The sequence below is a fragment of the Morone saxatilis genome, unplaced genomic scaffold (assembly GCF_004916995.1).
Source record: "Morone saxatilis isolate NCDOM2014 unplaced genomic scaffold, NCSU_SB_2.0 Contig7, whole genome shotgun sequence".
In the NCBI taxonomy this organism is placed as follows: domain Eukaryota; kingdom Metazoa; phylum Chordata; class Actinopteri; family Moronidae; genus Morone; species Morone saxatilis.
The window spans coordinates 497,384-514,067 of NW_023340246.1; the positions used below are offsets into that span (position 1 = coordinate 497,384).

At 40.5% G+C, this 16,684-nt stretch overlaps 1 protein-coding gene across 2 annotated transcripts in view; it reads right to left on the reverse strand.

The window, feature by feature from the left end:
- Positions 1-16,684, reverse strand: part of map3k7 (mitogen-activated protein kinase kinase kinase 7) — a 23,210-nt gene that overhangs the window by 2,521 nt on the left and 4,005 nt on the right. The window contains exons 7-17 of one of the 2 annotated variants that reach the window (XM_035678434.1): positions 14,992-15,116; positions 13,842-13,970; positions 13,340-13,470; positions 12,398-12,479; positions 11,495-11,625; positions 11,206-11,353; positions 10,313-10,393; positions 5,152-5,219; positions 1,692-1,791; positions 469-530; positions 41-156 (exon numbers count right to left, since the gene is read on the reverse strand). In XM_035678434.1, coding sequence (XP_035534327.1) covers positions 41-156; positions 469-530; positions 1,692-1,791; positions 5,152-5,219; positions 10,313-10,393; positions 11,206-11,353; positions 11,495-11,625; positions 12,398-12,479; positions 13,340-13,470; positions 13,842-13,970; positions 14,992-15,116 — 1,173 coding nt within the window. The remainder of the gene's footprint in view (positions 1-40; positions 157-468; positions 531-1,691; positions 1,792-5,151; positions 5,220-10,312; positions 10,394-11,205; positions 11,354-11,494; positions 11,626-12,397; positions 12,480-13,339; positions 13,471-13,841; positions 13,971-14,991; positions 15,117-16,684) is intronic. The other variant, XM_035678435.1, reaches the window with a different exon arrangement.

Here is a 16,684-nt window from a genome sequence, read left to right on the forward strand (position 1 = left end):
AAAAAGATGAAACTGAGCTGTTTTGCACAGACAGACTCACTTTCTCTGGATCAGCAGGGCGATCTCTGTTTGCACTTTCAGGTATTCTTGCGCCATCTTGCAGTGCTGCTCGAACACGGCCATGGACTCTTTGGAGTTGGGACAGGGAGCAAGAGGCTGGAAAGAAACGCGCATGTTGATGCCAAAAAGGTCTGCTTCACTGCAGAATGCATTTCTATCAGCAGTAAGTGTAGTCTGAGCACATAATAATACACCATATATCTCACTGATGCTGCCAACGTGTATTTATATTGCACTTTTGAGGCAGCATCGGGTTTTCAAGGATAATCCCTTCATAATGAAGTTGGTACTAGCAATTTACAATGTCCTTCAATTCATCTTTGAGCTGCCTTTGCAGCTTATATCTGACAATATTAAAGGAAGAGTTGTATGTGGTGTTGTTTGCTGGAGAATGATTGGATGCTGTACCTGCAGCTGGTGATCCAGGGTGAGATAAGCCATGGGAATGGAGTTGTCTGAGCCGTTGGTGTCTGAGAGAAGAAAGAAAAAGCAAGGGCTATTTGTCTTTCTGTGACTGCACAGGAACCGTGTTAGACGTCCACCACAGGTCTTCAGAAATAAGTTCCTGTTCCTGTCTCCTCAGCTTGGGCTGACCACAGACCAGCACTGTAAATCACTGATTAACACCACATACCAGTTCCAGTGCGCAATGACACTGATGCTGTCACAGGCAGCATATTTAAGAAGTGGCTCATCCATCAACTGAGGTGTAAAATATAACCTTCATTTGTTTCTCTTAACCATGTTATCTAAGACATGGAGCTTTGTGGTGTGATAAAGCACAGGACACCTTTGTGCTTTGTCACATAATCTGTTTGCTGTGGTTCAAAAGAACTGTGAAAGTTGCCAAAGGCATTGTGGTGTGGAGCAAACCACCAGGACAAGACTAGTGGTTGACCGATATTGTTCAATGGCTGATGCCGATGTTAAAGCAAAAAAAAGTCGCCCATCATTTTATGCAATCTAAAATACAGGGTTATGTCAGAGTTATGTCAACACCAAATATAAGTACAAAAAAGGACCAGAGAAAATAAATGTCAATAAGAAGTATTGATGGATGTGTATTGTATAAGACAACAGAACAATGTAGAAAAGAAAATCCCCATTTTTACTAAATCTAACTGTAATCTGATAAGGTTTTTTTTTTCCTATAACTGTATAGGATTACAGTTCCCTTTTTGTATCCTGATTACATTACTTAGTTACATGTAATTCATTTCCCCCAAAGTCTGGTTATGCTGTAGATTTCAAGTCAAAACACAGGTATGTTGGCATCATGTCTTCTGACTTCTACTCTAAGTCAAATCACTGTTGAGTGTAGTGTTATGTATGAATGCATTCACTGTGAAGAGTGACAGAGAACTTCAGCTGCTAATGTGCTGCTTACATTAAGTGGCAAGTCTAAACATATTGTTAGTCTTTAGTTACTTCAGCAACAGCCTTTGCACCCACACAGCCGGTTTCTCTCTAAGATGTGTCTGGTTAATAAATTGCCCGTATCAAGGGGCTGGATATCTTTTTATAACATTTTATAAAAACATTTTTTTAGGTTTAGGTAACACATGTTCTCATTCACTCTACTATGAGTGTGTTGTGGTAGCTGACTTCAGTGGACAAGTTGTCATGAATACCTGTGGGGTCATCAGGAGAGAAGTAACCCCTGCTGCTCGTCTTATCAGGTGGCATCATCCTCACACTGGGGCTGGAGGACCGGCTGCTGTTCCTGCTCCCCTGCAACAGGACACAAACACTGTCAATCACCTGGGAAGCCACACACAGCCTCTGAGTAATGGAGTGGCAAAAAGTGACCTGGACCGAATATACTGTAAAATAATGCAGCAAAAGCAGTCCGCTTACTGTGCACATGGAGGCATATGGCAAAAGAAGCTTACTGAAGAAAATATCTTTTTTACTGTTGTGATTTGTGAGCTTGCAATTATCACTGGAGAGTTGGCAAGAAATGCCTACATGACAGCTGATTCCAGGAAATAGCACTGAAAATGAAAAGATTAGGCCAATGTCAATTTGGTTTTAAATCTGCCAACCCAGTCCTGAGCAGAGCCATTTCACTCATATATACAATATCTCTGTTTTTAAAGAGCTTGCTGAAGTATCACTTTTGAAATGAATCATCAACTTTCATGATGACACAGCTGTGTACTGCCAGTGATTACACACCTACAACATTTTTTTTTTCATTTCCTGAGTTGCTGCCTTCAAGATGTCATTGATTGGAGAAATTCTAGTTAGAATAAGTAATTCTGATTGGCCATCAGGAGTGGATTCATTTTTAGTAACCTCTGGTACAGGTGTTTGTTTGCAGGTCTAAAGGAATTTCGATACTTTTCGAATTTGGAAAATGTGGTTGTCTTTTCAACATAGATTAACCTAGCCTATAGCACATCTCAGTACAGGAAAGGAGGAAGTTACCTGGGGTTGACCAAGGATTGCTCAACTGGAGCACAAAGCAAAAAGGGGCGGGCCTTTGGAAGGGTCACTCAGAGCTGCGTTATTTGTGAAACCAAGACAGGGTTCCCATTTTTCTTACGAACATATTTTTCAGGACTTTTCCTTGACAATACAGGACAGAATTTTCCCACAAACAGTCATAATTTATCAGTAGGCTAAATAAACCCCAGTTTTATTTCTGCTTTTTTAAAGATGCAGAGTTCATGATGAAGTGCCCCGTGTTCATTACAGGTGGTCAGCTCGCTGTTTTCCCCACAGTTCATCTTTCTGCTGCAGTCTCTACAGTTTTCTTCTAACCCTATTTATTTGGTTACAGTTCAAGTCAAATAGAATTTATTTCATTTTACATCATCGCCCATGTGGTCATCAAGCACTAGGACAAATATAAATAGGATCATTAAAAGGCTGTATGCATGTAGATATGACTGTCCACAGCATTTCCACTGGGTTTCTCTGAGAATAGCGCTTATGGAATAGACTTGAGTGACATAGAAGTGAAATGAAAGGAAGCATTTTTCTGTTCCACGTTGTGTCAGGTAAACCCGTGTCATACTGCACAGCTTATCAACAATTATTTGCAGGATATCTGGTAATTTGAATTAATTTCCTGTTTGGCATTAAAATTAAATTAAAATAAAAAAGCAAAATATGGCATTAAGAATCCAAAAAAATAGGACCATTTTGTCCACTGTTGTATAACAACACATAGCATTAAATCTGAGCTTAGTCCAATGTTACCAACATACAGTGCGTGTGTCTCTCTAGATCCCAGAATAAGAATCAGAAAGCAAATTCACACAAACAACTCCCTGATCAATAACACTGTCACATTCTGGAGGGCAGGTTGATCCCAAAGGCAGCACAGAACGATTTATCTTCTTTAGCAACAGTAGAAGTGTTTATGGTGAACTCTAACTGAACTTTTGACAGCACAGAACTTCGGGTTTACTACTAAACAAATGGAGACAAATGTTTGGGAAGGCAGGAGAAACACTCAGAGCCCAGAAGCTCATTTGAGGCTGTGTGTGTTTGAGGAGGGAGCGCCAGGCCGTTCCTACGCTAATGTCTACATCTACTCGGAGTTGACATATCAAACACACACGGCGTACTCTGTGACATGTTCTCCCCGAGGATTGACATCAAATGCTTTTGAAAGACAGCATCAGTCAAACATGAACAAGGCTTCACTGGAGGAGGGTGAAAGTGGTAAACAAAAACATATATTAGGAGAGCAGAAATAAATCCCTCTGGTAGAGTTCTGCTGGAGTTCAACTTTTCATTTGAAATTACTTAAAGAAAGTGTCTAAAAGTAATTATCGCTGTATCATTAATTTCATGTTAAAACAAAGAAAGGTAAATCATGGTTGCATATTAGCTCCCATGTTAAATAATATTCAAGTCCAACTGAAATCCCCAAAGTCCCTTTTTGCAGTCAAAGTGATTTTCAAAGTGATAATTTTTTGATTATTGAAAGGAAATAAGGTCTAAATAGTGAAGAAATGCTCATTTAGCTTGACTTGGAGGGAGCGGAGGGATTATTTAAACAAACTTCTGTTGTTAACTGTAGTTTACAAGCTCGGCTAAGAATAGAAAATACAATTTAGCATCTAAACTGACTGCTGCTGATATGTTTACTGATGTCAGTTTTTAAGCAGCTCAATGTGCGCCAGTTGATTATCTAATAAACTATCTAGCCTGCAAAATAATGTTAGCAGAGCACTTTGGATGTTTGGTGTTTTGTTCAGCAAGGTAAAGTGCAACACAAGACGTATTCATTCTTGTAAATAAGGAGACATTAGCCAGAAAGCTAACGTGGGTCGGAAACTAAAGTGTCACACTGCTGTTGTTAAGCTGGACTTTATGCATTGACAGAACTGAACTGAACAGAATCAATCCGGACTTCACGAATGGTTACAGTAGTACCTCTGCACAAATTTGTACATTCGCATTCAAGTTAACTCTGACAGGTTAATCTATCTATGTTCTTAATACAACACTGTCTCTTCATATGAGCATGTAAGGGGCCTAACTAGTATAGCTAGCTATATTTAGTTATTTATTTAATAATTAATTTAAGAAAGAGTGGGTGTACCTCCTATTTCATCTTGTGTCAGAAGTGAATAGGACACTGCTGCCATGCTATCAGCATGTTTTCTTTTTTCATTTATTGTGCCCGAAGGCGTAATTGCAGTGAGCTGAAGGTTTGCAGTGGAAATTGTTTTTTTTTTTTTTAGATGAGCCTCTCTTTAACCTGCTTAATGTTGTCTCGCAGGAGAAAACAGGAGGTGCACGTCAGCTACAGCGGTTACGTATGCAGCTATGCTGTAAACCCATTGCACAACTGTAAATCCTTTGAGCTTTAGTCAGTGTCACTGGCAGTCAGTGATAGAACAGTAGCAGTAACTGCCTTATGCAAATAAGTTATCTTATTTTTATAATGAAGCTATACAGGACACACAAACTGCACAGGACACCTCGCCTGTATGCTGTGGCTAGAAAAACAAACATGATTTGATTGAAGTTTAAAGAAGACTTTAAAATGTAACATGTAACTCCAATTATCAATGAATGAAACTCCACAGAGCCTCTGACATTCACCTCTAGTGTGTGACCGTGTCTTACCTGACTGGACTCGGTGCCGATGCCTGGCAGATCTTGCACAGACCGACGTCTCTGCGACTCGCATGTGGCTGTGGACAGAGGGGAAAGAATGAGACCCGGAAGAGTTTTGCAGATAGTGATGGTGGGGGATTGATACCCGTGTTTACTTGCGGGATATCCAGACCCACAGAGCCACACGGCGACAGCTGAACTGATTTAACCCTCTAATGTCCTGCCCTGTCAACGTGCTGTGGCGTGGCTGGAACGTGACCGCAGCGCTAAAACGCACTCGGCCTCACTGACGGTGCACTACAAACATTACCATAGAGCAAACCTATCCACGAGAACAGCTGAGCCTACTTATGTGACAGATTTGAACTGACTGGCTGGTTTGAGTTAGGGGCAGGTGGTGAGGCCGGGTCTTAGACAAGGCCCATGAGAATTTGCAAGTACTGAACTCCTCAAGGTTAAAGCAAACATCCCTGAGGTCTCACCTGTAGTGTTAACTGGAAATATTACCCGCTTTATCTGCTTTAACCCATTAATATCCATTTCCTTTACAGCACTTCATCAAGTTTTTCTTCAATTTTTTGTTGTTACTCACCATCGGGTATCTATTTTGGGATTTTCCAAGAAAACAAATTGTTTTCCAAAAGGAATCTGTTCCTTTTCCTTGGTCCAGTACTTCCATTGTACAGACCTAAGTTTTTAAAATTAATCAATTAAGATCAATTATGATAAACATGTGAAATCAAAGATTCAGATTTTGTTATGCCTCTACAGCTTCAACAGCAGATTTTGTGTTTCCAATTCTCAGAAAATATGTTGTGGAGTTTTCCTTAACGTACTAAAAACAATTAGTGGTCATTAATGGGTTAAAAGAGTGTAAACAGAATCTTCACAGTCACTTTTTTAAGTCCAATTACAGCTGCCCTATAGCCCTCATGTCCTCCACAATTTTTAGTATCAATCTCTCACACACACACCAAATATATGAGTGGGTGTAACAGGGATTCATTCTTACAATATACATGGAGCCAATAATAGTTTTCCTATCGCTTTCCAAGCAGGCTTATACTTGATTAATATTGTTTCCTGTGCTCCAAAAATATGACATTCTAAATTTCTGTGCATTTTCTAGACCCACATGTCGTCATAGGATTTGAAGATCTTAATTTGTTCAATTTGAAATGCAGCGATTGTTGCTCATTAGTAGGCATGGGACGATATGAACATTTCATGTCAGGATTATCTTAGCTGAAATAACTTGGATTCACGATATTATCCCGATAATCATCAAAATATGCTTAAAAATGCCTCACAGATAGGACACCTTATCTCCCAGTTCTTTAGTTTGTAATCCAGACTATTTCAACACATCTGGTTTCACTTTTTTGTGGGGGATACAGTGAGCAAAACAAGCCTTCAGCCACAGTGACAGGATGTTGGAACGGCTCCCCCTCTAACAATTCAAAATAAATCCGGAAGGTAATATAGGACTGTACATTGGCGAGCTGGTCAGCTTTTTAAAGTCAGTCGTAAGGATATACAGTGTTTATGGGGATAGACCATAATATTGTATATTGTCCCATCCCTATCATTTGTAGGACTGCTGACTACACTGTGCCACTAAATTTACTAAAACATACAGTATCATCATTGTTGTTTAGTGAAAACTGTCAAAAATTTCAGCTTTGCAAGAGTTAATGAGGCTTTTTCCCTCCAGCTTCATGACCATGCACTTTTGAGTTGTTTTTTTAAGCACAAACATAAAAATCCAAAAAGTAGCATTCCTAGATTTCACATAACAGCAATATGCAACATGCCCAAGTGTATTGGGACTGTGAAGGGGTGTGTCCACAGTGACCTTGAATTGATCAAGTTGATTGTTTCACACTTATTCACACTTCAAAACTAATACAGATGCCTGGGTTTCTAGTCTAGCCTGACTACAAAGCTCTGTCTATGGCACAATGAGGACACAGCACAAAAGGGAACACACATAAACACACAAGCACTCCCATAAGAACATAAAGAACTTGTTGATTTTTATTTTTTGTATCTGTTGTTGCAGCAATACACTGAGTTGTAATGGTCACTGAACTGATTTTTATTTTATTTTATGCTTTTACAAATAAATACATGCTGTTTTAATAAACTTTGTCTGCTGTTAAAATAAGTAACAAATGTGGATGCCAATTCTGACCTTGCACAATGTTTCAATTTTTGCTTGATGGGAGGGGTGTAACGGTACATGTGTTCACCCATCAATTTGCTCTGATGCACTCTACTTTATAATTCCATCTGGCATGTGAGGAACATAAATTCTAAAGTGTGAAAGCTACCTGAAAAGCTTTGGCAGTGGGACAGGATAGATGTTTTATCTGATAGATGCACTTGGACACTTTTTGACATAACGTGTCTTTGTGGTGTTCCATACTGTTGGCCAGCTACAGCGGTCCACTGCATTCAACCACTGTGTTTTTCAACTCTAACATCGTCAAATTTGTATTTTGTTTTTGTGTGTAAATTCATTGTTTGTGTGTACTGGTATTTGCAAACTTGCTTGCCTCAAATTGCCCTTATATAAAACTCATATATTGAGAAACCAAAGCTAGACAATCTTCAATGCCTTTAAGAGCTTTTCAGGAGCATTATGGTTTCCCTTTCAGTGACAATAGGGAGTGGAACAGACTAAAACATTAGTATGTCCAAATATGATCCACTACCTGTGCAGCTGCTCTCACTGCCTGTGGATGGACACAGCCTAATAATCCGACTGAACGGCTGATTTTTGTTGAAATAAAAAAAATAAATAAATGAAGATGGCGACAATGATTCACTTTAAGAAATGAATAAACAGTGAGCATGAGAGTAGCTGTTGAACTTTTTTGTCAGTTTCCATACACATTGATAATGAAGACATGACATTTAATCCATTCTTTTTCATAAAGAAGATCTAGGACTTAAATTTAGTAAAAAGGTAGCTCTTCTTTGGATTAAAAGTGGTGCTACATTTTGCTCTCATTTCTGACTTCTTCAAGATCAGACGTTCATGTTCAGAGACCTTTATAGTGGAATTTAATTTTAAATTTAGTTTGTTTACACTTCCTTCCTCAGCTGTTTCTGCCCTGCTGCACTGACTGTAAATAGATAGATGTAATCGTAGTTACTACAGTCAGTGACTATACAGAAGTCACTCACAATGTAAATTGCAATATTACTGCTATAAGGCTCATGTAGCACAGTAACTCGATTCTCTATATTTTATGATGTTGCACTGTCTTGTCCCAACACCTTTTATATCACTGTTTAAACCAATGATTATTTTATGGATATTTCATAATATATTCAATGCAGTACAGAACAACTATAAACTGTACAATGAACCCAATAACTGCAGGAAGTTGAATTCTGTGCAGATTATTCCGTGAATATGAGATGAGTTTTCCTGATATTTTTAGTAACTTTTTATACAATTCTGTCTGTGTTATGTATTTTTTTTATTTTTAACAATCATACATACTTAACAGGCTTCTTTTTTGACAAATTCAGTCTTTTCTTCTTCTTCTAATGCAGGATGAGGCTGTTTATTTTTAAGGCTCTGTGAATATAGCTTGTGTTTAGCTCTTTAAAGTTTAGATCTTAAATGATAATATAAACTTTAAAAATAACAATTTCATTTAGTTTTCTTCACAGAAATGAACCAAATGCTGAGATATATCAGTTGTGCGTATATCAGTCAAGTTTTTTACACCCCTTAGGATCAAGAACGCCTTGCGACCCCTCGTGTTTGGGAACCACTGGTCTAGTCCATTAAAATGTATTTATTGTACCACTGTAATGTTGGTAAAACTAATTTTAGTAGTTAGCCTGTTTGGAAATTAGCTCCGCTAAGTGTTAAGCTAACTGGCCAGCCTGGCCTGTGTTTTTGTTAACAGTATTCAAATAGTCCCCCAGAGAGTGTACAAATCTCATTTTACAGTTAATGGTGGCGATCCACAAGCACACTGGTAAATGCAATGAAAATGTTGGTTGTATTTGAAAAGTTTTGGTCACACTCTGGAGTCCTGAATGATGGTATATTACTGACTTATATTACTGTTTTTTTTTCTTATTCTCCTGCCAGTGTTTGAGTGCTGTCATTTTTGAAATAAGAATTAATTTAAGTCATTTAATGTTCACATTCTTCAAAATAAAAGACAAAAACATTAGTGTTTCTTTTGTTTTTCCTACACTATTGAAAAGATCTTGTACCACGTAGAGGTATCGTTACACCCCTACTCAATGGCCACCAGGGAATTATGTGCTGGGGAAAGGCCTGATGTCCAGGTGAGCAGATGCAATGATAAGCGCACTACCTATAATAACATGCACCAGCTGACTCCCTCTGTCACTGGATTAAATTAGCCACTCATTCAACTTGTCTCACACAACTCCAAAATAGAAGCCTTTTCAGACATCCAGAGCTGTCCCCATTCCTTTCATCCGCTACTCTGCTTGTAATAATAGCTCTGACCCTCAATGTGAGAGAAATTAATCAAAATGACTTTTTCAAAGTTAATGGATGTAAAGAGAGCAAGAGGGGGAGAAAAAAAAGCCATGCTTTCTCTACGTCCTCTATGCGTGAGAGGCAAGGACGAGCTCAAATGCAGAGAACTGGTGCACGGATTTACTCCTGTTCCCATCTGCTGCAGCCAAGCCAGAGAGATGGCAGAAAGGACAGGGCCATGAGTTAGCAAGCTTATCTCATCTGTGTCACCTGATACGATGCAATATCCTGATTGGACTTCCTGAAGTCAGCTGAAGATTTGTTGTTATTGACACAGGTGATCATCAACTCTTGAGGAAACTTAATTAGTTGGAACTAGATTTGGGGTGTAAAAGGTGACACCAGATGAGAATATTAACTCATGTTCTGCTTCTACCAACAAAAATATCACAGACAGAGAGACATAAAGCAACTCTGATGTGTCTTACTCCAAGACCAGCTCAAATTAAAAAAAAAAAAATAGAGACTGCAGTAAGACACGCAACAAATTTAACATGAATGAGAATTCTGTGGTTGGTGGTATTATATGGAGTGACACACAGGAGAGGGCCATGTCAGAGCACAGCAACCCACGGGCTCAGCCAAGCCAGCTCCACCCGGTCACCAGGAAGCCCAGTGGTCCAGTGATACCTGTGACGACGATCTTGGGGACATCCAGAATGGTGCCGAATGACGCCGTTTTACGGTGGCCTCGTTTATACTGGGGGGGTGCTGCGAAAACACACACATACACACACACACGTAGAGCTGCGAACACAACAAGCATGCAGATGCAGACTAACACATACTCGGGGGTGGGGTGGGGGGGGGCCCACAGCTGGACTAGAATTGTTGGCCGCACACATGCAGAGCATACGGTGTACGTGCAAGGGCAGCATGCACCCCGTTGTTCCAGACGCTGTAAAGCGGTACTGAGTAGACCGTCGGCGGCCACTGCACTACTTTTCTTAGCACAAACAACAGCAGGCAATCAGCTGCAATGCATGTTGGGATAAAACGTTCAACAAGGCAATCTAAGAACATTTTACAGGAATTATTCATTAAAGTTATATTAAAGTCTGAAAACATAAAGAGGAAGTGACAAACACTGTGGTCTCAAATCAAACTCTACGGGGGGAGCTCCTGAGGGTTTATTTCACCATGCCAGCACTGGTGAGTCTGCTGCTTTCTGTCAAGAGCCTTTAAAGGAGGGGAGGTGGTTGACAGCTGGGTCTGACGGGCCTCTGTGTTCGGGGCCATATGGAGGGGTTTTATGAGGAATCAATCTTCACCTTAAAGTGATAAAAGCACGCAAAAGACCTGACTCTGGTGTCGGGGAAGGAGATTCTTGTGGACTTGGAAAGGCCTCATTGAAACAAGACTTGCCTAGATCCACTAACACTGCATGCCGTTTCCTGCACAACTTTTAACAGAAAATGTTTTTTTTTTTTAAATTACAAGAGCATGCCAGTTGCCACTTGATTAGCTCCTCTTCTGCTCTGCTTTTATGTGCTGTTTTTTTGCTGTGTAATGTCTGGCATTACCTGCAGGTGCAAATGGCATCTTGGGCTCCAGCTCTGACAGGTCAGCACTCATTCTTTTGCTTTCAGATGATGCCAGGCACTGTGTTCGTGCAGGCAGACTTTCAACACTGCCCCCCCTGGACAGAGGCAGAGTCCTCAATGGGTCTGCCTGAAAGACAACAACAAACAAAAAGACAACTTTCACTACAGAAGCTAGTTTTGGTATTTTGTTTTGTCAATATCCATCATTACAGAAAATCATTACAGTGAAAACAGTTTTCATCAAAATGAAGGATGAGAATTGATTTACCTTTGGCTTGAAGTGAGGAGCAAACTGAGGTGTTATCTTGATAGTATCGTTGCTCCCTTGAGAATCACTGTGCTCCATGTTTGAGTCGCTTTTGTTGCTTGTGCTGGTGCCAGCGTAGTCCACGTATGAACCTGTTGCTCCCCAAAGACACAGGACAGGTTCTCTCAATTGTGCTGCCTTTCATATGAGATTTAACATTATATTTGCAACATTTTCTGCTTCTATTTGATGGTTCACAACACTGTAAACATTTGAAAAATAATTCAGACAAATGTAGGTATTAACAATGGACTGATAAGTTCCCACAGATGTATGTTCAGAAGTGCACTGATTCAGTGCCATTTGTGTACATTTACTAAACAACAGACTTTTTATCCACTCTGGCCTGCATTACTGTTACCACAAATAGTCTGTTATCAGATTTCTGTCTCATGGGCTGTAAAACCATTTAATGGTTTGTAATTCAGGAACACATCTGTGCAAATATGTCACCCACAGTACAGCAAAGAAAGCCAACACAGTCACACAAGGAGTTAAATTCCTTCAACTGGTGATATGGACAGGTGCACAAGTTGTAGATCATGAGATTAAAGCTACCGTGGACCTATTTTGTACTTGTTTTACTGTACAGAAAATCATAGACATGTTTCTTGGGTGCTGAGGAGTATTAAATATGAATCAAAAGAATTGTGACCTAGACTGAGGATTAGCACCAGTAAAGGGAACTGAACATAAATGAGTGAAACATAATCCCATTTCCTCCTACATCTTTCTGTGTTGATAACCTCTGACTACACTTTGAAACTGGATCATGGACACCCATGCATTAAATGATACTAAAAGGGTTATGCTTTAACATGAACTTCCTGTGCAGGTTTGAAGGTTTGAAGATGACTCTTGTACCTGTACTAGTTGCAGAGTTGCTCTGTCCCTCATCTAAATACTGGTAGGGATATTGCAGGGGTTCATCAGATCCTGGGAAGTACTGCAAACAGAAAAAAAGAAGTAAGAGATACTCTCCATGATTGTCTCGAAGTGACCCCTAATCCACATCTTTCATTATTTATATTGCATTACACCGCTTACTAACTGGAACGCGATGTGAATGGGCCAACATCAGTTTGTTTAGGTTGCCTCAATGAAGATGTCCTAACCTGCTCTGTGCATCAGCAAACATTATTAGGGGGCAACCCTGAGTTTTTGCACATTTGTTCCACCTCAAACCCACTAAAACAAAATGTGGAGATTAGTCTAGCTATGCAAGACTAGTCAGCAGTTAACATGGGCATGAGGAAGAAGTGGGCCTTCAGGGCTTTAGAGAGTGGAGCTTTATGCCAGAAACTATAATTTAAAAGCAGCACATCTTATACGATGCACAGCACCCTTTTTATATAAGGATATCCTCAAAAAGGATGAGGTTTAGAAGAACATTTGGGAGCTGTGGGGAGTAATTAAACTATCCTTCAACTATATAGAAACAAGGTTCACAAAAAGTTGATGCTGCAACATCGCTTGTTATACATCTGGACAATTTTTAGCACTCCATTCGCTAGAATACGCTCGCTCGCTTGCTGTATGTTAGGAGGCAGTGTTATACTGATGACTTATTATTTTGTCCACCCCATGTATATGAATAACAGAAACACGTCTCTGTGTGATGGCAGGTCAACAGCACCACAAACTACACCCTCTAGAATGATCATAGAGTTGAATTCAGTCATTCATGCTGGCATTCATTTCACTGTTTTCATAAGCACCTATTGATGTTACATGCTGCTCTCTGTGACTGAGGTTTTTGCTCAGGGTTATTCAGCCTTATAGAGAGGGCAAGCACTGTGCAATTACCTTCATTAGATGAGTCATGATCTTCACTATCTCTTCCATGGAAGGCCGCTGAGAGGGGTCTTTAGACCAGCAGCGAGTCATCAGACTCTCAAGGGGCTTGGGCAAATTCTTGATTAAAGGAGGCCTTGTGCCTGAATGTAAAAAAAAAAGGAAAGAAATAAAGTAAGTAACTGTTGGCATCACACCTGACAAGCAAAGACATATTGCAAATTATGCTAAATGCCTGTCTCTTGCAGTCGGATTCACTGGGGAAAAATGTTAAACTTGTCCTCAGGTATTATTAGTGTCCCATTAGTATTCTCCTCCATCAATCTCTGGATGTGAATAAACTGCAGGGAGCACTGCGCAGGTGAACATGTCTTTAAGCCCCTCTCTTGTGCCAGGCTCTTAAACGCTCAGTTTTCCTGCAGGCCTAGAAGGGCAGGCACGTCTGAGGACATGACATGGCCATTGCATCCTGTAGCTCTAATTCCTCCGCACACACACATAGCCAGTGACTCACCGTTGTGCACAGCCCACATAATGCGAAAAGCTGGTCCTCCGATTTCATCAAAGGGCTTCCTGCGAGTGATCACCTCCCAGAGAATGATCCCCCAGCTGAACACATCACACTTCTCGCTGTAATTGCTGCCTGCAAGTACAGAAGAATGTGCAGCAACACTTAGGTCCTTTTCAAACAAGGGAAAAACGGCTCTGTTTGACATCACTGACTGACTGATAAAGGTAATTCTCTGTGGCATATTTGAGATGAGAGCGAGGATGTGCCTGAGAAGAGCACAGCGCTTGTTACTGCATCTCTGTCTGTTGTGTGTGTGTGGGTGTTGGTGTTGGTGGTTGCTTTTTGAGATGAAAATTAAGGAGCGAGAGGTGGTACCCAATGTCGCAACAAGCCGGCGATGATGTTGCGCAAATTAAATGCAAATCACACACCTATTTAAATGTTGCTGGTCCTGAGGGGGGAGAGGCAAGTGGTTGCTGCCGCGGACAATGAGTGTGTGAGAGGGGTTGCACCGAGGAGGCAACGAGAGCTTGTGTGTCTTTCAGTGTCGCACTGTAGACGTGAGCGGCTTGTAACCTGTCTGCTCCAGCAAACAAGATACATGACGCGTGTAGGCTTCTCATTTTAATCTTTCGTTCTTTTTGTTTGTATTTCCTCTCTCTCTCCGCGCGCGGCGCGGCGGCGCGTTCGCGTGGCCGTGTTGGAGAGCGGATGTCTCATTCATGTGAGAGGAGATTTGGGACATGTAGGCTCTTGGCGAATGAGTTACTATTTATTATCATGCTTGTTCGTCCTCCGTGGGAAAATAAGCACTCGAGCCGTATCTTATCGTTTTTGTTTGTGTGTCTCGGCGAGCGATGCTGTCTGTTTGGAGGCACGCACCGAGGTCAATGAGAAGGCGGCGCAGGCGGCGAGAACTTGCTGGTGATGGAAATCAAGAATTAATGCCTCCATGCTGGGAGCGCTAAGCTGCCATTAAAGTGACAAAACAAAATTGGGTGAAAGAAAGAGAGCATACAAATGGCTGGTTCACTGGATTGTGGGGATTGTGTAGGAATTTATAGAAATCAAACAGTAACGGGATACATATAAAGACTTTTTAGTTAANNGTATCCAGAGCTCTTCAACTACTTGGAATGCCACTCATACTTGCCTTCAAATACCTCTGGGGCCATCCATGCTGCACTTCCTTTGTTGTTGGTCATGTGGGTCTGAATATCGCACGCTGTTCCAAAGTCACATATCTTCAGCACAGTGCCGCCTGCCACTAGAAGCAGACTGAAACAAGGAAAGCAAGAAATAAACACAGTGCCTTCCAAACTTTTAGAAAGCCAGAAAAAGTGAAAATATCATTGTCATTCACACAAAAAGAAAAAAGTTAGAAAATATGTAATCTGATTGTTCTTACGTCTTAAGTCGTCTTGAAAACCTACACATTTAACTTGGGGCCTCTGTGGGGGGGAAAGAAGGGGGTCCCGACCCCCCAGTCTGGGAGCCACTGAGAATTAGAATATAACTTAAAGCTTTTGTTATGCTTTAAATTATAATCTAATGTGATTACACATCAAATGATAATTTAACAGTGTCATCGATGTACTTCATATTCCAGAATGCAGTAGTGTATGGCCATGAAAAGCAATGGGAGTGCACGGACAGGCTAGGGAGTAACTCTGGGAAGAATCATTAAACAGTATAGAAATAAATTCCTGTACAATCGCCCAGAGTTGACAATTTGTCACAATGCATGACCTCGTTATTCCTAGAAACTCCACACCAGTACTCTAGGAAAAAGACCAGCCGGTTATTCCCACAGAGTCCTGCCAGGAGCCTTCTTTCCACCCGATCAGAGTAAACAACCTTTGGACCACAAACATCCTTCAGTAACACTGTGTTACTGGGTGTTCAGACTGATAACACAGCTTATAAAAATGCAAAGGGCTGCATTGGTGGGCACGTGTGGCTCCAGGTACTTTTGTGATAATGGAATATGATCCAATTTTTCACCTGCAATTCCATTTTCAAAACAGCAAGTGAGCCATGTGCAAAGAAGACTTGTTAAGACTCCATTGTTAATGATGTAGCCTATTGAAATGATCCAAACCAAGGTGGTACTGAATGCTTTACCTGGTCTGTGCTTGTAAGACAGGCTGTCCACCCTGTCCGTGTCTTCTAACATAAGACCAGATAACATCTCTCTGTCTTTATCCGTTTCTCTGCAAAATGCTAAAATGGTCACTGGCTGTTAATGTATCTGGTAGAGTTGTTCCAATACCATTCTTTACTTTCCGATACCTGAACTTTGCATATGGGCTGATACAAGTTTTAATGATAGAATGAAATGTGTCAGTCAGTCAAATTGTTGACATTTAGCAAGCTCTGGCTAACATTACACTACTGGAAATCAACTTCACCACTCTAAAACAGTAGTTGCCAGTGGCCAGCCAATCAAAGTCAGAGTAAGGCAGGTCAGAACTTTGCCATCCTGTAAAAACTTTCTTTTAATTAAAAACAATTAAAAAAACGCAAAAACTGGGCACTGCTGGGAAATTGCAGGGTCTCTTTGTAGGGCTAATAAATAACGTGGTATCTGTACCTGACCCCTCATTTTAGGCAAGTATTTCCATACTGGTATTGGACAACTCTAATACATAATAAATTCTATATGGGAATCACTGAGATCCGGTTTTAAACCCGTCTTTAAAAAAAAAAGAAAAAAAAAGCATTTGTTTACTGATTTGGATGCAAATTACCATGGCGACAGTGGAAGCTTTGATGCTTTAAAAGCATTCACGTCAGACATAGAAATGACATATTTTTGATCAAGTGGCTTGCAACACTGTGCGACT